This window comes from Melozone crissalis, unplaced genomic scaffold (genome assembly GCF_028551555.1).
Source record: "Melozone crissalis strain CALT ecotype California unplaced genomic scaffold, PUWL_Pcris_2 ptg000043l_1, whole genome shotgun sequence".
Lineage (NCBI taxonomy): Eukaryota > Metazoa > Chordata > Aves > Passeriformes > Passerellidae > Melozone > Melozone crissalis.
Window position 1 is genome coordinate 2,159,095 of NW_026535821.1, and position 25,427 is coordinate 2,184,521.

General features: G+C 49.6%; 1 protein-coding gene across 1 annotated transcript in view; it reads left to right on the forward strand.

Moving 5' to 3' along the window:
• Positions 1-25,427, forward strand: part of LOC128942815 (NUAK family SNF1-like kinase 2) — a gene marked incomplete at its 5' end in the record, with an annotated part of 144,191 nt that overhangs the window by 103,738 nt on the left and 15,026 nt on the right. The window contains 4 exons of the mRNA XM_054285468.1: positions 20,784-20,864; positions 20,988-21,038; positions 21,912-22,278; positions 22,893-22,975. Of these exons, the coding sequence (XP_054141443.1) occupies positions 20,784-20,864; positions 20,988-21,038; positions 21,912-22,278; positions 22,893-22,975 (582 nt within the window). The remainder of the gene's footprint in view (positions 1-20,783; positions 20,865-20,987; positions 21,039-21,911; positions 22,279-22,892; positions 22,976-25,427) is intronic.

The window sequence follows — 25,427 nt, forward strand, 5'->3', positions numbered from 1 at the left end:
TAACACCGGAAAGAGAGTTTGTAGCAATGTGAACCATGGGTTGGTGGAGCATTGCAGAAGGCTCCTATGTCAGCACTAAACGTTCACATTTACCATGGCATCACTTCTTGCCTTTAATTGCAAGCTACAGCTCAGTTCCTGCAGTATAGATTCACACTTGTAGTCTGTATTTGCAGCTGGGTCTTACTTTCCTGTCCAGAAAAAAATCATGCTTGGATCTCAAATCAAAATAAAACGAGGAGAGAGTCAGATTCTGGATAGGTATAGCAAGAACTAAGAGATTTTTTTTGCAAATATGTTGAAAAGTTGTTTGTACATGCTGCAAAAATGGCAGATTAAAGACTTGCACTCTAACTTGCAAGCTGAGGTTTGCCTGTTCTTTCTGGACTGATTTCTTGAAGCCAGACACTGAACCTAATCAGTAAGAAAATCAAAACCACAGGAGTAGTTTGGAGAATATTGAAAATTATTCTGTCATGATGCTTTTTGCCTAAAAGTTCTGGCCATCATCCCATTGAAGTAATTAGAGGAGATCGAAGCCATCATACTGTGCCTGTGCACACAATTCCTTCTCAGGAGTAATCCATGAAGCAACGCTGACACATCCACACCAGCAGCTGTTGCCACACAGTCATGAAGCAGAGAATATGTATTTCTGCTACACTTGGACAGCTGAAGATGCCTCTGCTGAGCTAATTTTAGTGACTGCTCACCACAGATGAGACCTTGTGGTCAGTCTCCAACAAGTCAGGGCAGTTAATATTCTGCCTAAATGAAGTAAGTCTAGCAATACATAGACCATGGAGCCTGAGGAAAGCCAGAAGCTGTGGGAGATTTAATTTGTTTCTGTATCTTTCTTTTAACTAATTTATTACAATCAATTATTTAAAGCATGGAAACTTTTGGCATACCATTGGCTGGAAGGTTGGTCAATCTTCCATTCATGACTCCTCTGAAAGCATCACCCCAGTGTTTTTATCAGTAGCTCTTCCATCATCATGGCTCACACAGCATTTCCTGCAGCTCTTCCTGGAGTCAGGGAGAGGCACCAGGAGAAGGGGGAGAAAGCTGTGTGCAGAGACTGTGTCAGCTGAAGAGACATTTGTTTCCTCTGATTTGACTGAATGGCTGCAGGAACCTTGCTGGCACTGCTGGCGGGGTGGCCTTTTGCAGGGCTGGGCAGAGTCTGGGGCCCAGGATCCCTCCTCTTGGTGGGACACCAGGGTGAGCAGCCCCTGTCCCAGGCAGGAGCAGAGGTTCTGTGGCTCTGCCCTGGGCACAGGGACCTGCTACTGCCATGAGCTCTTGCCGCGGCTCCTCTGGGGCAGCTCCTGCTCTGCAGTGATGATGGGCGCAGCTGGGGGTGGCTGCAATGGAGGGTGGCTTCCAGTGGGCTCTGTTGGTCTGCCACACTGGAGCCAGCAGAGCTTCTGGAAGGAGTCTCCTCTTGTGAGCTGCTGGAGCTGGAGCTGGCACTGGCTACAGAGCCGCTGTGTTCATCCCTGACAGGACCAGAGCACAGCAGCCTCTGGGCCTCCTTGCTGCACGATGGCAGTGAGGAGGCCATGGACCAGAGGTTCAGTATGTATGACTCAGTTTCCTGATAAACTGTGCTGAGAAAACACTGCATCCCTGCTTCCAGATCTAAGACACTCCAAGAAATCTGTGGGCACATTGGGAACTCAGAATTGTTTGCATTTTGAACAATTGTCTTATGAGTGCTTTTGATTGTTTTTGTCATTTTGTGTTGATTCAGTTGATCCTTCAGAGAAGCTTTGCTAATAATATAAAACATGGGGAATTGTGGAGACCCTGGGGGGGGCATTCCCTAGTCTAGGGAGACACAAGAAGCTTCCCTCAAAAAGCTGTTAGACCCCATTTGCTACTTCCCCTGTTCCTGTGTCTGTTCCTGTGTTCCTGAGCCACACCTTCCCTATTCCTGATTGGCCCCCTTATCTTTGTACTGCCCCGAGATCAGGGTCAGCCCCCAGGCCCCGTGGAGACAAAGTGAGACCCTCTGTGTGTGGGTGCTGGGAGCTGAACATCTCCCTGCACAGCTGAATAAAACATCTGTGGAGATTAAGCAAAGGTCCTTTTTGCTTCTTTACCCTGGGCTATGCTAGCAGCAATTCAGACTGCTCCAGAGGAGAAGCTGCAGTACTGGCACCAAGATTTTGGCAACTTGACCATAGGCACAGAGGGCGTGCAGGATGCTGCTCTATGAATTCCTTAACCAGCCATCTCTGGTGCTGGCATATTCCCTCCAGCTTCTGGTGCAGCCAGGGCCATCTTGGGTCCAGTAGATGACATTGTTATTTGAAAAATTCGGCCCACACCTTGGGCAGGAGGCCATGCACAGGCTCTGGTCCTGCAGCCCCCTGCTCAGCTGGGGACAGTGTTCCCTGTGGGGAAGATGGAGCAGCCATCACAGGGTCTGGGGGGCTGCTTTCAGCAAGGGGGCCAGGCTCTCTCCCTGCTGGACTCTAGCAATTGTTTGGGGGAGCCGATGGCACATTGTATGTAGTCCTGTTCATCCTACTCAGAAAACATGACAGCTTCTATCATTCCTCTGCAGAGTTGGCATGCTGGATTTCTCTTTGCCCACTGCAGGATGCAGCCCAGGCAGAACTGGTGGTGACAGGGCAGAGAAAAATTCACATCCTTCTTAGTGACCTGGCAGATGGGGCAGCTCCATTCTGTCCCCATGGCCATGTCTGTCTGTCCCAGCAGCAGGGAAGAGCTGAGGACCATGAGCTGCTCTCATTTGCAATCTTGCTTGGCCAGAGCCCAAGCTCAAGCCAGAGTGGTCCAGGCTCTGTCAGTGCCCAAACATAGGCAGAAAGGGATGTGGTGTCACAACCCATTCCTTGGTGAAAGAGGTCCATAGCAGCCTCAAGAGGCACCTCAGACACTCAACAGTCAAGGCAGTAACATATGGACAGGACACAGATGGCAGTTCATGGCTGGGAGAGCATTCGTAGATATATCCAAGGACAAATTTCCCAGGAACTCTCCACAGCTCTGGGATCTGCCCATCAGCTCTGTCAGAAGCTTCAGCAGAACAACCAAAGTCCTAAAAAGCAGCTTCCAGACACTTTTCCTACCATCCTGCCTGAGCAGCCGGGTTGCTTGCTGCAAAACACTCTTTTTCTCCTCTTCCCCAATGCCCTGTGGACACTTGCAGCCAAAATAAAAAGCTCCTGGCCCTCTGTGTGATGTGACAATATAGTTTTTATATTTCCATGCTGGGATGAAAGAAAGCTGTGCTGTGAGTCAGGAGAGGCCAGGACCCACTTGGCCTTCCTGCAGGCTGAGGGGGTCCCAGCAGACATCCTGCTGCTTTTTTGGGGAATGTGTGAGGGGGAGTGGATGGGGTGACAGAGAGGCCGAGATCATAGAGTGGGAACTCAGCTCAGAGAGCCAGTGCAGACTCTCCCTGCTGAATGCCTGCTGGGGCTGGCAAAGAAGGAAAAGGCCCCAATAACAGCCAGTGGCACTGTGTCTCAGGGACAGGTACAGGGAGGTGACAACAAACAGCAGCATGGCCCGGTCTCACAGCTCCTAGGAAGCAGTGACAGAGGGACCTCATGTGCCAGAGATTTCAGAAAGGCTATCTTCTCAAATGGCCACTCTGAAACCCCTCTCTTTGCCTCTTGGGTTTGTGAATGCTTTTGACAGCCACAGCATCCTGGGGCAACGCGTTCCACGATTTCATTAAGCACTCCTTGAAAAGCACCTCCCATTGTTCAACTGAGCTGCCAGCCTGGTCATTTCAGAGGGTGCTGCCTTGGTGGAGAGAAAAATCAATCTTCTGCCTTCCAGGGAGCTGAAGGAGAAGGGACTCTTCACCATCCAACACCTGGCTGGGTCCCATTCAGAGGTCCTGCTTTGTAGACTTGGTGAGGTTTGCTTGGCAGTTACCAGTGTGGTAAATAGGTATGATTCGTGCTGATAAAAATTGAAACAGCAATCAATATTGATACAGTAACTAATATCTGGAAATAATAAAATAAGTTAAAAATAGTAATGCCAAAGAAGAGAGGGAAAGGAGGGGCTCCACCCCCCTTTTCCCAGCAGATGTTCTCAAGGACCACAGGAAAGAAACTGAAGATACAGTTGCTAAAACTGACTAAGAACCTGGTTGGGTCCAAGAAAATGTTAATTATAAGGGACTTATTGCTTTGATATGTAGATGTAGTGATACGTTAGTCTTGGCTTACATTGTATTGGCTTGGTGCGCATGTGTAACCCAAAGGTGAATTAAAAGACTACAGGGCCTTCATCAGGGACGACCCCCAAAGACTTGTGCGACCACCAAACCGAGTGGTGGCGCATGCGTGGTAAAGGTGGTAATGAAGGCGGAGAAAGAAAAGTGACGAACCGAAAATGGGAGGAGATGGCATTGACACATGGCATATAAGGGGTGATTTTCACTTGGCAAGCTTGTACGTGAAGTGGCAAGGGTCATTGAAACCTGCACTCTGTACCCCGCGATATCTCCTGCTTATGCGCTATTATTGGAACCAAATTATCCCTTATTTTAATCAAATTATATTGTATCCAATTTTATATTTTTCATCTTAATTATTTCATTAAAATTGTTACTACTTTAAATATTGTTTAGGTCTTTTTAATGATGGGATAATTGGGCAAACATAACACCAGCGAGGTGAGAACATTGTTCTGAATTGTCCCCCATACTTCATACACGGTGTGTAGAGTAGGTATGTGCTTGTTCATCTCCATGTGTGCTCAGGGTCTGCCTTCATTTCTGGTTTTAGACCTGAGATTTCTAATGTCTGTCAGCTATCTGTAGGATCTGTGGGTACATGCAGCTGTATTTACTGGCAGGTCGGGTATCTGACACTCATCTTTGAGTGTGGTGCCTTTATAATGCAATGTGCAAATGAAAAATTGAGACACTAATGATGTTATTTGCCAGAGTCCCAGTCTCTGTCCAAGCTGTAATTCAACACCGCAAATTATTCTGTAGACCTGAGCCTGTGTTTTCTGTTTCCTGGCTGAGTGCTTCAGCTGCTGGTGTTGGTTTTTTGAACAGGAGCACCTGACTCTTTTATCTTTATCACTTGTGCCTTTATGATTTGAAAGCAGCCCTTGCTTTAATTTTTTAGTAAAAGGGCCTAAAATCAAAGCTGTGGACATTTTAGAAGGGTTAAGTAGAACACTGAATGAAATTTTTATTTTAGGCCTGCAGTGAGAAGGTCTCAGGCCAGAAATTGGTGCCAGAGTAAGTGCCTTTCTGTGCTTGTGCTCTCCTGCTCTTCTTGTACTTGTATGTTCCTCTGGACACAGTGGGATGTGTTGTCATTTCCTGGGGCTTCTGTTGAAGGCAACTGGTTTTCTTTCCAAGGTGATTCCTATGTTTCCCCTCATGGCTTCCCCAGGTGACCAACCTCCATTCCAAGGTGTCCTGCTCTGCCATTGTCACTCTGGGAGAGCTCTTTGTGACCTTGAAGAAGGACATGGACTCTGAGGTGGATGAGGTTGCTCGGGTCCTTCTCCAGATGGTGTCCAACTCCCCAGAATTTGTTCAGAAAGCAGCCAGTCAGACACTGGGGATCATGGTGGAGAATGTGACTCCTGCACGAGCAATGACTGCCTTCATGGACATGGGAGTCAAGTAGGTTCTTTTTCTTTTAGTGATGTTCTTCACCTTTGTGTGTGTGTGACGGAGAAGGGATGAGACAGAGAATGGGAATGGTGGGAGGGAAGGGTCCTGTATCCTGCATCTCCTGTGAACTCAGTGACTTGATTCTCCAACCAACCTCACTTCTTTCTTCTTGTCACCTATTTCTGCCCTCCTGCAGCCTATTGGTTCTCAGAATCACAGAACTGCAGAATATGGGGAGTTGGAAGGGGCCCATCAGGACCATCAAGTCCAGCTCCTGGCCTTGCCCAGAGCAGCCCAAGGGTCACACCAAGTGCCTGAGATTGTTGTCCAAATGCTCCTTCAACCCTGTCAGGCTTGGTGCTGTGACCACTGCCCTGGGGAGCCTGTTCCAGTGCCCAGCCACCCTCTGGGTGAAAAACCCTTTTTCCTGATGTCCAAACTAAAGCTCCTCTGACTCAGCTTCCTGCTGCTTCCTGGAGGTCTCCCAGTCTGTCAGATTTTCCTAGATGTGGTGATCAGTGGGGAAGTGAAAGTGCCTGCAAAGGCCAAGGATAGAGCCTTGTGCTTTTGTGGGAAGAGGGACAATTGCAATTGCAGCTGTGAGCAGTGTTTGGTATTTCACAGCTCTAACCAGAGAGGCCCTGGGAAAACCATGTCTCCTCATGATGCCATTAACTTGAGAAATGAAGATGGTCCTTGCTGGGGCATGGAGCACATGGGGGACAATCTGCTGGGTGTGGCACAGCCTGCACAGCAGGTGCAGCTCCTGCCAAAGGAGCCTTGTATGACTGTCCTGGCCTTAGAGCTCTACTTTCTATTCCAACTGATGTTTCATGTTAGCCTGGAGATGATGAATCACTTTACAGGCACCTTCACAGGCTGACTGCCATGGGACAGTTGAAGCAAATGCTGCCTTAAATGTTGGTTCTGGGCCTGATAGTTCCCAAGAGACACTCTCTAGAACAGGACAGCCTGGCTAAACTGCCTGCCACCCTTTCCTCAGCTTTGGAATAGGGTGAAACATTCAGATGGATCCATTGCCAAGCCTCACAGAAGAAACAGGCTGCATTGCTAGATATTCTGCAACTTCACGGCCCACAACGTGTTTTCCCTGCGTTTGTTGTTTTCCAAAGTTCTGCAGATTTGGGGATAAATGGCTGGAAAGAGCCTCAGTCCGGCTGCAGCTCTGTGTAGTGAGTGACCTCTGATGGGTCAGCATCAATTGTTCTTAATTTCTAAATTATTCATGTGTCATCTATTTTATTAATCTTTCTCAGAGTAAATACCGTGAAAGAAATTGAGTATCAGACAGTGCAGGGAGACTGAATTCTCCCTCTTCCGTGCAGGCAGGCCTTGTGTGCAATGCTACCTTTGTGTTTCCCTGAGGACAGAACCTTCTGCAGGGGTCTGAAGGTGCAGGGACAGCCCAGGCTCCTTCCCCCAGCAAGGGCAGGGAGCAGCTCTGGCCAAGGCCGGCGCTGCTGCTGCTCCTTGTCCCTGTGCCCAGGGTTTGCTCTCTCCTCCCCAGCAGCCGCCCCGCCCCGGTGCGCGAGTGTGCGGCCCAACTCCTCCTGTCCCTGATGGAGAGAATTGGAGTCACCCAGCTCGCAGGCACACCCAGGGCTGAGAGGCTGCCACACGTGGCAGGGAAGCTTGCTCAGGACTGCCACAAGGACACAAGGTAATGATCTTCATTTCACCTCCCAAAACGGAAAACCGCTTTGTGTCTGGCTGTAAAGATGAAACCACACAAGAGTGGAAACTAAAGGGAATATGAAGTTACCTCATCGTGTGAATAAAGGTCATAGAATCATGGAATATGCTGAGTTGGAAGGGACCCATCAGGGTCATCGAGTCCATCTCCTGGCCATGTGCAGGACACCCCAAGAGTCACTCCATGTGCTTGAGAGCATTGTCCAAACTCTTCTTGAGCTCTGTCAGCCTTGGCACTGTGACCACTGCTCTGGGCTGCCTGGGCAAATGTCTGTACTGGGAAACCTGAGGTTGGCCAGAAAAAAGGAGCATTGCCAACTTTTTCCTGTGCCTTGAAGGATTCTTTACTGAGATCAAAAGATCTCAGATCAGCCAGTCCAACACTTTTGTTTAGCCTCAGGTGCACAACACAAAGCCCAAGTGTTGGCTAATGTTCATCACTGAAGGATCCCAAACATCCATTTCTCATTAGCTTCAGACTATCCTAGAAATATTTCAGGGCTCTTTAACCAACATATTCAGTCTTTCTAAACCTGTTCTGCAGATTTCTACAATGCTGTTATCTGCGGCTCAGTGAACTCCACATTTCGTCTTGAATAAAACCGTGGTTTCCTAGTGGCAAAATCAACCCAAACCACCAAAATCCCCTTCCTTTGGTGATTCAATTCCCATGAATAGCTGCCAAGAACACCAGAACAACTAGCTGTCCCTGTGCATACCCATAGTATAGAATAATCAATAGGATGCATGAGGTGTTTTGTCCTGGCTTCCCTGCCAGTTAAAGAAAGGCAAATTATTGTGCAATGGCAGCAAGACACTGCTAATAGTCTCTGACAACAAAGCAGATGAGTTTTGCTTGTTCCCTGGGATCCTTTGATGCCACAGAAGCACAGCCCCAGTTTCAGAGTGAAATGGTGTTTTTCTGTTGCCCCATATTCTCCTTTTGCCTCTTGTGTTCAGCTGACAGCACTGTGCAGTGTCAAGTGAGGTAAATCTCCCTCTTTGCTGAGTAGGTCATGCCTTCTCGTGCAGGGATTGCACCTGATGAGTTTAAGGCATCAGCCTCTTCTGTTAACACTCTTCCTTTGTTTGTTCACTTTTGTTTTGCTTCTTTCCTTCCTTCCTGCCTTCCTTCCTTAGGCATTATGGACAGGAGATGGTGAAGATGTTGCTCAATCATCAACAATTTAAAATGCTTTTGGAACAATCTCTTTTCCCCCCGTGACCTGGAAGATATTCTGAAAAGAACTCAGAAGAAAGCAAGTGCTTGGCAGGAGAAATGTCTCCTTTGTGCAAGTATTGCCTCTGCTAGTATGAAATCAAAGATACCAAATCTGTCTTTAGCTCATTCCTGTTCTGCTGAATCATTTTGCTCCTGGGAATGAGCTGTTAATCCTCAGCCTGTTCATCTGCAGACCACAAAGGAACTGATATTATTAGGGAAAAGTGGGGTTTTGAATATTTTCAATATTGGTCACAAAGAGGAAAGGGAAAGAGGAGAAAATGGATTTACATTTAAGTGTAAGCCCCCACCATGCTCTCCCTACTCTGCCCCCTGTAAAGCAATTAAGTGAGAATTGTGCTTCTGAAGATACAAGAGTCTTTGCAAAGGACACTGGAAGTAGTAGTGCCAAGAAAATTCCCAAATTTACAAAAGATGTCCAAGTCAATCCTAGTTACTACAATGACTGACTGTCTGTCTTTTGGGAATACTGCCCTGCTGTCCAGCCCTGTGGGGCTGGAAGAAGCTTGGTGAATTCAGCAGCATCGAGTGAAAAATCCTTTGTTTGTTTGGGGCAGGATTTTATATTTTGTTATCGACATTACAGAAGGGAGCCTGCCTTTGTGCAGGAGCAAGGAGAGTGAGTGTTGAACCAAATCAACTTCTAACACAATGGGCCAACCCCCAAAAGAGTCCAATTTTTTCCGTTGATTCCTTTACAAACACTTGTTGCCTACCTATTTGCATTATTCCCATTTATGCTCAAGACTAAGAAATTTGGGATTTTAGACTGCTGTCAGTCTGGCAGCACCCATAACCTGCCTTGGGCTATGGAATACAAAGACTTGGCATCACTGAATCTCTGGTCTGTTTCCATCTGTAAGTTAGGAAATGTTTCCCTAAGCCTTGGTAGCAGTGATCCTGGTTCTAACTTGTGTTTTCAACAGGGAATTTCCTGTTTTATATTCTAAAGATTGATGGGATTTCTCTATGTCTTTGTCGGGGATGGAAAACCAGAAGGCTGAAGGCCCATCTGTCAAGGAGCCGGTGAAGGAGAGGAACGATGCCTCAAAGGAGCCCCAGGCCACATTGTCTGCTAGCAAATGGTACTGAGCACTTTTGTCAGATGTGACAAAGCACATGGCAAGCTTTACATGTCTCTTCCTCAGGAAAAACTTTCTGGCAGAGATGACCAATGCCACAGATTGTTTCCTTTCCCTACAAATGCTCTAGGATAAAAAATGTCTACTTGTGCATTGTGCTGAACACAACTTCTCTGGAGGGGTTTCCACAAAAATGGAGAGACAAAAAGACACTCATTGGCTGCAGCTCAGACGATCCAGTGCAGTGGCAAGGGCAGTGTTGTGGAGGCTGGGAGAGGGCCAAGTTCCTGCTGCCTGACTTGGGACAAGTAAATTCAAACAGTGTTGTAATCATATTGCTGTGTATCATATTTCCAGAGTCTCATACCTTCTGGGGGGTTTTCTCACAGCAGTGTTGTTGTTGCTCCTCAGCCAGGGCTCCTCTGCAGCCCTCCCTGAATGCCTCACCTCCTTTTATCCCAGCTACCTCCACGGGCTACAGCTGCTGCCCAATTAAGGGCATCACAGCTGCAGCCCATTTACAATAACTAGAATCAGGGCAGGGTCACTTATACAATACAGAGATCTTTTACTGCCATACATATATTTACTCAGGTTCCTATAAAATAGGGCTTTTTTTTAATCTGAGTGGAGTTGTTTTCAGATGGATGTTTTGATGAGAAATCTCAGTCTGGAAGCAAGATGCCATTCCATAAAGATGCAGTTCTCATCTGTGAGGTTTGGCCTGGCTGAATCAGGGTTTTCTTTCCCTCAAACAGTACCAAGTTTGAGTAGTAAGTAGCAAGACAATTCCTGAACAACTTCAGTCAACAGGTGTCTGAATGTGGACTTTTTTGCCTTGATATTCCTGTCCTTCATGTAATTTGCTTGATGGACAGCATGTTTGGTTTATTTCCCTCTGTGCTGCAATCAGCATTTAAGACAGGAATTTGCTCCTTGCTGTCTCTTCATGGCTGTTGCAGAGCTGCTTGTACCTGTTCTCCTCTGACAGCAGAGGGGATTTATTTAGCTCTGTCCTGCTCAGCAGTGGCAGGAAAGTGACCACATGCCTCAGTAGCATAGCTACCATCTTCCTGTGCTCATGGAAGAGGCAGGTTGATCAGGAGAATTGTTCCCAGTGGGGTGTGCATCTAGTCTCTCTGTTCCCAGTGAAGCTGTGCATCTAGTCTCCAGGGAAGCAAATGAAATGTGAGCGTAGTTCTGGGATGTCTGGCTTTTGTTTTTATCTCTGTTACTGATCTTCTGAATCCTTCAAATATGGCCCTGTTCATCTCTTCAGATGCATCTGAGCTACTTTTGCAGATTGTCATGCCTGGTTGTAGAAACACTTCTCCAGAGTGATGAGTTCCCTTATTCTAAGAAACACACATCCCATATGAGGAGGCATTTAAACTTGGCAGTAGTGTCTCTCTTTCTCCACAAAGCAATGTGACCTGTGTGCCCTGGCAGCCATCTGAAGATAGATCAGATGCACCTCATCCTTGGTTTTCCTGAGTGAGCACTGGGGAGAATGTCACTTGCAGATTGTCTGCCATAACGATTAACATGAAGTCCACGTTGTTCTTCAGAGCCTCGTGATTTTCCAGCTTGAAATCACAGGATTAGGAAAGCTGCTCAAGATGTTTTGCTCACAATTATTTGAAGGTATTGTCTGTGGCTGCAGCTCTCTCCATAGAGAGCAGCAGGCACAACTTTGCCAGGCGTTGTCCTGGGGAAGGATTTTAGAAGATCAGAGAAAAGAGTGAGAAACAATTCTTATCTTCACTTGCTGCACCCGTTGTTGTGAACATGTGGAATGTGGTATGGAGATTTGTTTACCAAAGGGTAATTTCGTAATTGGCCACTGGTGATGGTGTTTGGATTCAATTGACCAATCTGGTCTGTCTCTATCAGACTATCTCTAAGGGCAATGAGTTTCAGCACAGCATAGCATAGCATAGCATAGTATAATAAAGTGATTGATCAGCCTTCTGGAATCACGGAGTCAATGCTAATTATTTCCTTGATGGGGATGCCATGCTACGATAATTATCACCACCAGGTCCTCATTTGGTTTTATTTTCCAGGGTGTAATCTCCCTCTGATGGACACCTCCTACACTGTGCAAAAGCCCAGGTCACGTCACCTCCAGCTGTGGAAGAAACGGAGCTGCTCCAGAAGCTTTACCATCTCCTGGAAGCCAAGGGGTTTCAGACAAGGATGGAAGGAGTGGAAGTCCTCCTAGACCTGTGCAAAACCAGCCCCAGCTCATCTCCACTAACATTGCCCAAGTATGTAGGGTATCTTCACTGCTCCTTTCCTTTAGCTCCTTTCCTAAGCCTGTAGCAGCAAAGTTAATTCAGTGTGTCTTGGCACTCCGTCCTGGCTGTCTGGGACACTCTGGTCCCTCTTACCCAGAAAAAATTTAATTCAGGTCCAGGCTTCAGGACAAGTTATTTCAGTCCAGCTGTATTTGTCTGGCGGGTGCCTATTGATGCTGTTCATCAGATGATGGCAGAATTTTCTGCTGGTGTAACTGCTGCTCTCTCCTACTCCCAGCTGGGTGAAGTGAAGGGAATCCAGCCCCTGAAAGCATGGCAATTGTTCTCTAGACCAAAAATAGGTTTGCATAGGGAAGAGAAGTATCAGGCTGGGTTGGTTTAAACCCAGTTGCTTTTTCTAAGAATACTTCTATATACTCCATCTTGTCTTACACAGGCACAGCTCTGGCTCCTCATTTCCATCCTTGTTCCTATTCCTCTTGGTAAAGACAGTGCTCTCCCTTCTTGGGGGTCTTTTTTTCTCTTTGGAAAAGGAAGAAAACAGCTAAGGACTCATCTCTGCCTTCTCCTCCCAGTAGCTGCTTTTTCCCTTTTTCCAGGAAAAGGTGCCTGATAATGTGGCTGTCAAGGGACTGAACCTGCTCTAATGAGAGCTGTACAGCACATTACATTTCAGAAGTCCACTTGTTACTTAGAGAAATGGTCTGGATCCTGGAGGAGTTGATCATAGCCCTGCACTTCTCCAGACACTGCCTCTGAGACAAACAAAAGAAAACTTAGATCTCCTCCAGCCATGGTAAAATCATAACTGCCCTCAGTACTTGAGGCAACTGTATAGAAAACCAGGCATTGTAAACATCTGCTTCCATTCAAAGCAAAGGTACTCTTTAGCATTAATAAATTGAATTAATTTAATGATTTATAGATGGAGAGAAATACCATAGGAACTATTCTGTCCCCAGCCAAACCTCTTAAAGACAGAAGAAAATCTTTCAACCAGCATGAGGTTGTGCCACCATTCCAGTGAGTTGCCCACAGGAAAACAGAGAAATTGTGCAAGCGAGTACTGACCTGACAGAAAGGATCACTTTCATCTTTGACATTGCTGACTGCTACAGCCACTCTTCAAACAAGGACATTTGAATCCAGCTTTCACGTTGCTGGTTCTCTTCACAGATTTTTGACTATTTTGTCCTGAGAATATCTGACAGCCACAAGGAAGTGAAGCAGAGGGCGCTGGATGTGCTGGCTGAAATCACAGGAGCCCTGAAAGATGCCTTGAACCCGGTGATCATTGGTTTGGTGGAGGGAATAACAAAGAACCTGAACTCAAAGGATCCCAGGGTTCGTGGGGCAGCTGTGAAAGCACTGGAAGAATCCATTGCTCATTTGGGTCAGGCTGAGCCCTGGCAGGGACTCTCCTCAGCTTCGTCTCTGTCTCTCCTGCACAAGAGAGTGCTGAGTGCCTTGACAGCTGCTCTTGTCTGTGGAACACTCCAGCTGACACCCACCAGAGGCTGTGCAGGTGCAGTCCTTATGCACCATCCCCAACAGGCTGGAATGGGATCAGCATTTCCCAACAGTCCCAGGAGCCCTTGGCTCTGTGCTGCTTGTCTGAAGAGCAAGTCCTGGGCTACAGCTCTGCTACAGTTCAGAGGCAAAGGGGGTTTGGAGTTTGCTTGGGCCCCGTCTGACTTCCCAAATGAACAGCTTTGCTGTTGGCATGAAGGGACACTGACCCATCAGAGCTTCTGCAGAGCAGCCACCTGCAAGGCTCTACATTAGAGGCATTAGCTGCCTATTTTCCACTTTTCTTCTTTTCTTCTATTTTCAAAGGGGAACTTGTGATTCACCAAGTTCATTTGTTTAGAACAAACCGGTATAAACCCAGCTGTCAGTGATGCCTTGTTCCACATGTTGTTTTGCATGGGGCAAGGTGGCCACAGCAATTAACTGCATAGACAAGGGCTGGTCCAAATTCCTTTGCCACACACATTTATGTCAGCTCTGAAAATTCCGTACTGGTGGAATATGCCTGAAAAAAGGAGTGTTGAAGAGGCAGGTCTTCAAGAGGAGTTTCCACTTTCTCCTCCCCAGCTGCTTTGTGATCTCAGGAACTGCCTGACTCAGTGCCTTTCTGTGACCCAAGTATGGGGCTCTTCCTTTTTGCTATGGGGTGCAAAACCTTTTCACTGCTTCCATGTGACTGAACTCTCGAGGTCCCTGATGTGAAATGTTTTAACACAGCTCCTGCTACAGCAGACAAGTTTGGATTTACAAATGTGAATGGAGAGCTTATCTTTTGGAATTTAAAACCCTGCCAAGTATGCTGGAAGGAAAGAAGAATAGGATTCAAACATCTGCAGAAATGTGCTTGATTTTATAAAATGGGGTTGGCCCTGCCCTTTCTCCTATGACCTGAGAAAAGTGAGCAGAAACGTGTGTTTCCCTTGTAGATAAAGTGTCACTGCTGAAAGAGCTCAGCTACCAATGGAATCACCTGAGTGGCCAAGCCCTGCTGGATGTCACCGAGCGTATCACAGGTATGGCCTCCCCTTCTGAGCCAAGAGCTCTTCCCAGGGAGCATTTACAGGGAATGCCTGTGAGCAGACAGCAGAGCAGCTCCTCCAAACCAGGAGGTGCTGAGCTTGTCCCTGCTGCCCCAGAGCCAAGGCAGGTGGGTTTGGCAGGTTTTCCCTGGCTGCTGCAGAGCTGGGCAGCACCTGAGATGGGGGCAGCGCTCGGCCTGGGGCTGAGCTCTCACTGGGGCATCTCAGAACCACCTCCAGCAAAGGGAGGGCTAAAAATGCCCCAGCTGGCTCCTCTCTGGGGAGCTCAGGGGCATCTGTGATCTTTGAGGGGAAATGGTGGCCAATGCTGTTTCAGGGTATCAGTTTGTTTTGTCCTCACAGAACTCTTGTTTTTCTCTTGGAAAGTTTTGAGGCTGAACTGTGCAGGGCCTGGGGGTCACAGCTTAGGCCAGAACTCAACAGAGGTATCAGAGGCACGGGTTTAGTGCAAGGCAGCCTCTGGGGCACAGGGACAGAAGCAGAGTGCTGAGGCTCCCTGCCTGTGCTGTCAGAGGGGCCTTGGACTGAGCCTTTCAGGGTGTGCAAACAGTGTCTGCCTGTGTCAGCGCTGTCCAAAATGCTACAAATGCAGCTGATAATTGATTCCTCAGAGGAGCTTGCTGTGTCAGCAATAGCCACGGAATGGAAAAAGGATAATCTCAATATATAGCAGAGAAGATGATTGATAGCCTTGCTTTAACTGGGGCTAAATCCACTGCTAATTATGCCAACATCTTTGAATGCAAGGTTTAATACACTTTGTGTCTTCATTAGGAATCTCAAAAGGGCATGTTCAGTGATTGGGAATGTCAAAGGCCCTTTAAAGAGTATTTGAATAAAGTAGATCTCCAGCAATAGGGCATTTAGTTTAGCACTTCTTTTGATCTCTTTTTCAAATAAAGGAATTAACCATAAATTAGGACTACTTTAGAAAAAGCAGATGTTCTCTCTGAGATTTAGCAGGACCGGACAGCTGTTCCTCACATTCAGTAGTCACTGATGTCTTTAATTGCATTTAAATTCAAATGAATTCCCATTTTAAAATGGGTACCATAACCCTTTCCTGCTTAGCAGAATTGGTTTTGGGTACTTGCAGGAGCTCTTTCAATGTTGATGACTGCTGGTGGATTAACAGCATAGAGAAAATGAAGTCTCTTCCGCCACAGAATATTAAATTGCTGCTAAATAACATTTTGTCTGATCAGAAAATAAGAATGGTCTCCAGAGCATTTCAGGTTTTCATCTCTTAGCCAAATCTGACTGTTGCAAGGAGCCTGTTGCTAGTAAACATTTGTCCGTGTTTGATACAGTTCAGTTCAGAAAATGGGCAGAGAGATTTCAGGGGAAATCTCTGAAAGTGAGAAAACACTCGTGTTTTGGTTACATTTCAGTCCCCTGTGTAGCATTTTTCTTTCTCTATGCCCCTATTTCAGTGGACATATAAGAAAAAATGCAATTAACATTGGGAGAGGAAGTGGCATTAAAATGTGGAGATGCCCAAATGCCAAGGCAATGGGATCTGGGTAATTCTCTAGAGATGCCCTGAGGTTTGAAACAGCTCTTTGCTGGAAGCCCCAAAAGCATTCTGCCAAAGACACCAGCTGGTCACTGATGTTTCTCATCCAGCTGTCAGGCCGCAGCCATCTCTGGTGGGCTGGAGTTTTGAGGTGAGTTCTAATCCTGCCCTTTGCTGTGTGCCACTGAGCACAGGGAAGAGCCAGATTAGACATTTGGCACTTGACATAAAAGTTACAAAAATGGAATCATCCCTTTTATTAGAAATCTCTCCATTTCCTCTCTATGGTACATTTCCAAATCTTCAGAGTGGGTTTAGACAACTTCTTAATGGAAATCAAAGGCAATTGGACATTTCATTCATTGTTCATACAGAGATTGTGACATAATTTAGTAAAGGTAGGAAGTCTGCCACAGGGACAAGGCTCTGGTTGGAGCAATTAGTGCTGAGGGGTGGGTGGTTCTGTTTCCAGGATGATCAGCTGCTTTGCCCGTTTCTGGATCAAGGGGCTCTGGGTGCTATTTTGCTGCTCTTGGCCAGAGAGGCTGGCAAGAAGCAGAAGCAGAGGTAGATCCTTGTTTGCAGTGAGGCTGGTGGGTAAGGAGCTGTGTCTCTGTCCCGGCAGTGCTTGTGCAGGGGGTTCATGCCAGGAGCCCTGAAGTCGTCCAGCGCGACGCCCTGCCCGTGCTCTGGTCCTGCCTGGAGAACAAGGCGCTGCCTGTGCGGAGCGCCAACGTCCTCACCGTGGCCACCAAGCTCGCCTCTGCCCTCTGCAAGGTGATGGGCACCCAGCTGAAGAAATGTGCTGCCAGCAAGCCTCCACATGTGCGGGAAAACCTCTCCAGAATGTTGGGCTGGTGAAGGCAAGATGTTCTCCAGAAAGCTGAGGAAGCGCTGAGTTGGATGCCTCTGGGTTTGCCTTTTGAGCTGTGCCAAAAATGACGAAATCCTAAGGAAGGGTGTTCATCTGCCCCTGCTCTCTCCATTGCCATTCCTAGTCATGGCATGGGGGGCCTGGAGCAGCTCCAGATGGAGGACAGGGTGAAGGCAATCATGGCTCAGCCTCACACAGAGGTGAGGGGGGAGCTGGGCCAATCTCTGCTGGCAGGAAGGGTCTTGTGGCAGCCCAGAGAGGCTGTGCACATTGCCAGGGAACAGCTGTGCCCTGCATGTGCCCCTGCACTGAGCTGTGCTGCTGCCAGTGCCCCTGGAGCTGCAGGGCTGCTGAGCTGTGGGGCAGGCAGAGGAGCAGGAGGGTGCATGTGCAGCTGAGCCATTCCTGGAGAGCACAGGGCTCTGGGCTTCCTGCTGTCCCAGGGCAGCCCAGGGGCCAGGCTGTGCCTGTGCCAGCTCTGGGCAAGTGGCTCAGGGTTTTGCCCTGGCCTGCCTCAGTGTCTGCCAGCAGGAGCATGTTTCCCTGTGCAGCTGTTTAGACATTTCCAGGAAATGTGTCCCAGGAAATATGGAGCTTCAGATGCTTTAGGTTTGCATGGTGGCCTCCGTTAAACTTTGTGTCTCCATTTTGCAGATCTGACTGGTTACAGTCTTACCGAGAAGTTTTCTCTGGACACTTCCAATGTTCCCTCACCCACAAAGTCCTCACCTCCCATCCAGAAGAGCTCTCTTTCCTCCAAGCTCAGGAAGAAGCTGCCGCCTGTATGGAGAGTGTTTGAAGAATAGGATTGATGCATTAGGCTTGATAGTTACAGATGTACATATGTTCTGATCTTTAGATGTAGATTGAATTACTGTGTTTTGATTGTATCTTTAAAATTTGATGACATACTTTTAATTGTATATATTTTATTTTGATGATGAAAAAAAAGTAAAAAATAAATAACATTTAAATAAACCAAGAGGAGAATGTGAGACCAGGACCTGCTAGCCTAGAGATTATGGGACGCAGCTCAGTCAATGTGCCAGTGTCTCACCACATCCTTTCCTCATTGGGCCTCTCCTCTTCCTCTTTGGCCATGGTTTCTTTGTGTCATTTGTGCTGCTGTTTTCAACTTGTCATTGGAACAGGGCCATACATTGACCTGTTTGGGGGACAATGGATCCAAAAGATCCTGTCTAGTCAAAGGTTTTCTACCTAGGTGTGTTCTGTGCTCACCAAAGGCCTGAGCAAAGAAACCAAGAGAAGTGTGCCCAAATCCCAAAGCTTTGCTCCTTTGCAATCTCCCACAGATCTGGCTCACAGGTGTCTTCAATCACAATTCCATAGGTAAGAAGAGATCATGTATTTCACTGGGAAAAGATGCACGGCTTTGGGAAAGTCACCTGTATGTATATTTACCCAGGACAGCAGTGCAGCTGTGTTGTTTGCCCCTTGTTTGCAGAAGGATGAGTGCACTGCGAGGCCAATAACAAGTGACAAGGTCTCCTCCAATCTGCACTGCAGCCTGGGCGCCATTCAGCCCAGAGCTAGGGGATCATTTGTTCCCATGGACCAGTGCTTGCCAGTGGAATGAATTCCTGCACAGCTGGAAGAAGCAATTCTGGATTCAGCTCCAGCTCTTGGTGGGCTGCATGATCATTGACAGTGCTGCCCTTCCAGAAATTATTCTGCAGTTTCCTTTCATAGTCATTTGAAACTTTGAAACTTCACATTTCAATTTGCTTTGCCTTAGGGAAAAACACTTCTGGGCCCAGTGCAAGCTGTAACCTTCTGACAGCAAAGTCCTCATGGTTGCCAGCTTCTGATGTTACACAATGTCACCTGGCTGCATGTGTTTGCTTAGCTCTGGGTCTAGTCCCAGCCTAGTAAAGCCCAGGCAGGGTGGCACGTTGCAGGGAAAACTGGTCCATGAGCTTATGGTGTTGCCATCAGCAGCAGAGTGAATGTGCCCTTTGGGGATTCCTCTGAAGACAAAATTAGGGACCTGCTCCATGCCACAATATTCTCTTAGATCTTTCTAAAATATCCTAGAAAAGGCAGTGAAACTTCACATCTCCTTGCGCAGCCACTGTTTGAAGAGGGGCATTTTTGTCCCTCCTCAAAGTCATTGCTCTTAAACACCAGAAACATGAACATCCACCAACAGGAATGATGCATGGTCCTGCTGCTGCTGCTGCAGAGCACTGGGCAGTGCAGACCTGGGTATTACCAACATGAGCACTTAATTAGCATTTCATGCTCCTTCAAGCTGTCCAGATCCCAGGGCTTTTTTGTTTCAAAGCAGCCACTGCACCATCTCTAGGGAAGAACAGGAAATGGGAAACAGCGACTGCCAGCCTTGCAGGGGTATGGGGGAAAACCTGAGGTGTCTGCATCAAAAGATGAATGGGAAGAGTGTAATTGCCAAAGCAAACGCTTCATTAGGATAGCAGGAGCAGTTCTTTACTGCATGCTTGCATGAAGATCATTTGGCATCTCCTTTTTGTGTCTCATGCAGAAAAGGAGCTCTTAATAATACCACACTACTTAAACCAGATTGGCATGTAGCTCTGTAGTGGTTCACAATGAAGCAGACTGCCTGCTGTGCCACTGCCAGGCCTGGTTTAGACCTGCTCTGGACTGAAAACCCAGACAAACACCATCAGCACACACCTGTGGCCCACCGAGCTCTGGGACGCTGCATTCCAGCACCAGAGGGACTCAGGAGAGACCAAGTGAATCAACTACAACCCACAAAAAGGACTTTCTGAATTTGCCATCTCTTCAGCACTGTCAGAGGTTTTATTTAATATTATTCATTTTACATGCTTGTGAATACTTTACTTGTTTAATAAACTGTTTTTTTTTTTTACTTTTCTCGAGGGAAGTCTTTTCCTGAACTAGTAGGGGTAGGGGCTGCTTGAACTTGCTTTCTAGATGGATTCCTTTTGGAGATTTCCTCCCAAAATTTGCCCTAAACCAGCACAAACTGTCACAATGAAAATTGCACCAGTGGCACAATTTTTCCTGGTGGCAAATCTTGTGACAGAAGCTTGACCTTATTCTCCATGAGAGATTTTTGGGAAGAGCAGACAGGAGAATATTTCTGGAAAACTGAAACAGCTTTCCAGAAGTGAAATGAAAATGAAAGAAACAATCCAAGATGTTTTCCTCTATTTATTTCTATGCTCCCCTTTTCCATGTTGCATCCCAGTAATTCCAGATGCACCTCACCTCTAAGATCAGTGACTTAGGGATTTTTAGGTGCTCTAAAATACCATAAGCCACACACACTCATTCTCATTCTCATTCTCATTCTCATTCTCATTCTCACTCTCACTCTTCTCTCTCCCTTTCCCGCTGTCGGGCACCCTTCTCTCGGTGTCCGTTTCCCAGCGTCCCTCTCCTCTCCCCGCCTCCCTCTCCCCTGCCGGGCTGGGCCATGTCCCCGGCCCGCCCCCGGCCCTGGGCGGGGCTGCCCCGTCGCGGTCTCGCCTCCGCTCGGCTCTGGCCGTACTGGCGGTGGCGCTGGTGGGCGGGCATCAGTGCCTGGGGCCGGGGCGGCATCGCCGCCCTTCGGCTCCGCCTGGCCCGAGCCCGGCCCCGGACCCGACGCAGGCTCCACTCCCGACTGCGGCCCCGGCTCCTCCCGCGGCCCGCGGAGGACACAGGCGGCGCGGCCGCTCCCGCCGCCTCCGCTGCGGCTTCCCCGGCCCGAGCTCTGCCGCTCGGCAGCGCGGCCTCCAGCCCCAAGCCGCCGGGGCCCGGGGCGGGTGGGGATGCCGGGCCCGGGGCGGGTGAGGGGCGCTCGGGGGCCGTTGCTGGCCCCGGGCCGAGCGCTGACAGCCGCGTCCCGCCCGCAGGGACGGCGCAGGAGGCCCTGCAGGAGCGGCACCGGCTGGGATCGCTGCTGGGGCGCGGCGGCTTCGGCAGCGTCTTCGCGGCCACGCGGCTCTCGGACGGTGCCCCGGTGAGCGGCGGGGCCGGCGGCGGGCGCGGGAGGAGGGGGCGGAGGAGGAGGGAGGAGGAGGAGAAGGTCGGGGCGCGGCGGGACGGGTGGCGAGCTCAGCCCGCTGCTCTCCGTCGCTCGCAGGTGGCCATCAAACGCGTGCCGCGGGATCGCATCCGGCACTGGGGCGAGCTGGTGAGTGAGAGGTGTTATGAACAAAAATTCAGTTGATTTTTTTCTGTGAGAAAAAGGTTACCACTACTGCTGGGCTGCTGCCTGTGTTATGGTAATTACGGGTTGTTGTGGTTAATAGTTGTCTTTGTATCGGTAAAAGCCCTGGCTGGGGCGAGTTAATAACTCTTCTCTCAGCAGTAAAGGGTGCAGTACCTCCCGAACAGTGAGGAGAAAAGACTTTGGAGGGGAGAGATATGCAAAATAATTCTAAGGACCAGCATGCTGTGTGGGACCCCTACTCCAAACGTGCAGGAAGAACCCCAAAAACAACGAGCCACCTAAGAGTTGAGAGACTGGAGTGATGTCTGGACGTGGGGAGCCGAGTGCTGAGCCTGCAGAGGAACACCTTCGGAGTCCCTCTCGCCCTGACCTTTGGAGTCGTCCCCGGCATGGAGACTGAGCGGACGGGGCCGGGAAAAGTAACAACGAAGGGATCATCATGCCCTAAACGCTCCCACGAGGACCTTATCCCCAGCTCTACTCCTAGTGGACAAAGCAGCGCATATCCTCCTCTTGTGGGTCGCCCTGGGAGAGAGAACGGGAGACTGCAGCCCCGCCGAGCTGCCCAATCCTGAGCTGATCACTTTGAATGAAGGTATTAAGAAGGAGAAGAAGTCTCCTGGCCTTGTTTATTTCAAGAGGGGCCAGCAGCAACAGCCGGGCCGTGCCGGGCGGCGAGGAGCCGGGGTCCGGCAGGGTGGGAGCCGCCGGGAGCCCTGCGGGGAGAGCGGGCGTGGGGTGAGCGGGGTGTGCAGAGCATCCCGGGCTGGCTGAGGGCTCCCAGAGCCCCGGCACGGCCTCGGCCCCACTGACGGCACCGCGCTCCTCCCGCAGCCCGACGGCACCAGCGCCCCGCTGGAGATCGTGCTGCTGGCCAAGGTGTCCCGTGGCTGTGGCGGTGTCATTCAGCTCCTGGAGTGGCTTGAGCTCCCCGACAGCTTCCTGCTGGTGCTGGAGCGTCGGGAGCGGTGCCAGGAGCTCCCGGGTTTCCTGGCGGAGCGGGGGTTCCTGCCAGAGGAGGAAGCGCGGGGGCTGTTCCGCCAGGTGCTGGAGGCCGTGCGGCACTGCACCAGCTGCGGGGTCCTGCACCGGGACATCAAGCCCGAGAACATTCTGCTCGACCTGGCCAGTGGGCAGCTGAAACTGATTGACTTTGGCTGTGATGCCTTCCTCCAAGACACAGCCTACACCCAGTTTACAGGTGAGCCCTCGCAGGGGATGCTCCTGGGCATCTCGTGGCCCAGCCTGGGTGCAGCACTGGGGCTTCCCCCTATTGCAGCCGGGACGGGATTGATGCTGGAGCCCAGTTGTTCCGGGTGGGATGTGAGGGCGGCCAGCTCCCAGCCCTGCTGACAGCCTTCAGCACCCACTGTGGCCTGGGCTGGGGCTGGAGCTGGGGCAGCCAGCCCGACACAAACCCCCATGGGGGTAGCAGAGATGGGAGTCTGACCCCATGCCCCAGATGGTTTGGTGTGCAGGCGAGGAAGGGCTGGACTGCTCCGCTCTCCTTGTTTGCCTTGGCTTATTAACATTTTAGGGGGCCATGCAGGTGGGGAGGAGAGTGGGTTTTCTCCACTACTGGGTGGGTTTTTCCTCTGTGTGTCATGGTTGGGCCTTCCTAGGGTCTCTTCTACCCTCTTCCAGGACCAGTGGCTTCTTTTCCAGCCCCGAGTTTGTGCACAAGTCCCAGGTGCTGGCGAGAGGGCAGCGCTCACCCCATGTGCCTCTGGGGCAGCCCCCACATGCCCAGGGATGCTGGGGCCAGGCTCTGGGAGCAGCAGCATCCCCCTGCTGATCTCTGTCTGTGTTCCACAGGAACCCTGTCCTACAGCCCACCAGAGTGGATCCAGCACCAACGCTACCACGGCGAGGCAGCCACGATCTGGTCCCTGGGCCTCCTGCTGTGTCATCTGGTCATGGGGAAGCACCCAGTGATTTTAGTGCACTGCAGGCTTGTGAGTGTTTCTCTTAGGACTTTATTTTCACTCCAAGGGATTCCTAGTTGGGTGAGCAGCACTCAGCTGGGAGGAAATGAAATCAGGTTAACAAACCTGTTCCCCTGCACACAGACTATCAGAATAACCTGAAAGTGCTCTACAGTCAGAAAATGGCACCTGGATCCAGCAGGAAGAAGAGCAGATATATTCCCTCAAAGCCAGAACGGGTCTTGGATGCACCAGAGATGTTCAACGACTACTGTAAGTAGGCTGCAGGGTTGAGTGCTGGGCATCCAGAACATTCTGCATTGGATTGGTGTTCCTAGGACAGTGTGACTGGGCTGTCTGTATTATTTTGTGTACCCAGGCTAGCACAGACCACTTCTGGAGTGTCCCTGTGTTGCCTTACAGGCACAGTGGTCTAGGGCACTGTGTAGGTGCCTTGGAGCAGGGTACCTGGCCCCAGCAGCTGGGCACAGTGACACTCAGAAGGCTGCCCCTCACCTGTACGTGTGTGTGTGCACATGTGCACCCACGCCTGCTGCATCAGCACAGGTGAAGGGCAGGGCTCTCTAGCCAAGCATGGCGTGACCTGCATTGCTCTTTCAAATTGTAGATCTGAATCTCACAGACTGGAGCTCCCAGAACTTCCTGGCAGTGGCTCTGGACGACACTGTTTATCTGTGGAATCACGCTACTAGGGAGATTATCCCCCTGCTGCAGATGGAGCATCCAGATGTTTACATTTCCTCTGCGTCATTGATTAAAGATGGAGACTACCTTGCTGTTGGCACAAGTAGTGCTGAGGTTCAGGTGAATGCAGGGCTAAAACTAGAGGTGTTTTCTAGGGATTGACAGAACTGTGGGGCCTGGGGACAAAACCTTGGCTGGCAGGGGAAGGATGCCATGCACCTGACTTGTCTTCCCTGGTGTGGGGTGGAACTGCCCAGTGTGCAAGACAGGGTTTGGTTTGGGGGTTTTCTGATAAGCAGCGTTACCTTCTGTGCTATAGTCATGAGATACACATTTTCTCTGTTCCCTTACTGAGAAAGCTGAATGCCAGAGCCTGTGCAGTGAGGTTCCTAGGGCATAGAAAGAGGATTGGGTTTCTTCTGAAGAACTTTTTGCTTTGCCTCTCCAGCTATTGTTGCATTTATGTTGTTGTATATCATATTTCTAGGGTCTCATACCTGCTGGGTGGTTTTCTCACAGCAGCTCTTCACAGCACTGGCGCTGTTGTTTCTCAGTCAGGACTCCTCTCCAGCTCTTCCTGAATGCCCCACCCCCTTTTATCCCAGCTACCTCCACGGGCTACAGCTGCTACCCAATCAAGGACATTGCAGCTGCAGCCCAGTTACAATAACTAGAATCAGGGCAGGGTCACTTATACAATACAGAGATCTTTTACTGCAATACATATATTTACTAAGGCCCCTATAAGCTATGGGACATTGAGCAGCAGAAACGTCTCCGAACCATGACCAGCTATTGTGGCTGTGTGGGAACCCTCAGCTGGAAAGCTGCATCCTCTCCAGGTAAAGCAGTGGGTCAAGGGCAGTTTCCAGTTGTTGCAAACTCCTATCCCTCAATCTACGTGTGGCATGGGTTAGGGATGGCAGAGAGAAATTTGTCTTGGCTTGGGATTCTTACTCAGCCTTATCTGTTGGGGCTGTGAGGAGAAGGCCTCTTTCCTGTATTGCAATTTGTGCTGAAGCTGTAAAGAGCTTGTGTGGGTGTTTCACTCACACCAACAGACCTGTGTTGCTGGTAACACTGGTTGAAACCCAGTGGCAGCTATAGCAGTCTTGCAACAACAAAAATGGATTTGGGTGAAAACGTGCAGCCTGACCCTGCAAGCCTTCTCTTCTCTCTGCAGTGGTGCACGGACTGGGCACATCCATCACCACGATGTCCAAGTGGCTGAGCATCACGTGGCCACTCTTGCTGGCCACACACACAAGGTGTGCGGACTCAAATGGTCTCTGGATGGCCGCTACCTGGCCAGTGGTGGCATTGACAGTCTGGCGAACGTCTGGCCATGCACCCAATGTGGGGATGGAGACTTTGCTCCTCTACAGACCTTCACTCAGCACCAGGGTGCTGTCAAGGTGAGCACAGAGCTGCCACGGGCGGATATGTGTGTGCAAGGCAGGCATGCAGCACTGGCTGGGTGCAGGTTGCCTCTTGTATGTTTTAAAATGAACTCTCCTCTCTCAGGCGTGGCGTGGTGCCCATGCCAGATGAATGTTCTAGCCACTGGAGGTGGCACTAGAGACAGACATATCTGCATCTGGAACGTGTGTTCTGGCGCCTGCCTCAGTGCTGTTGATACCCGTTCCCAGGTGAGATATGAACATCAGCTTGGAGACAAACACCTTCTGGCAGCACACCTACACAGAGCTGCTGGCTCCTC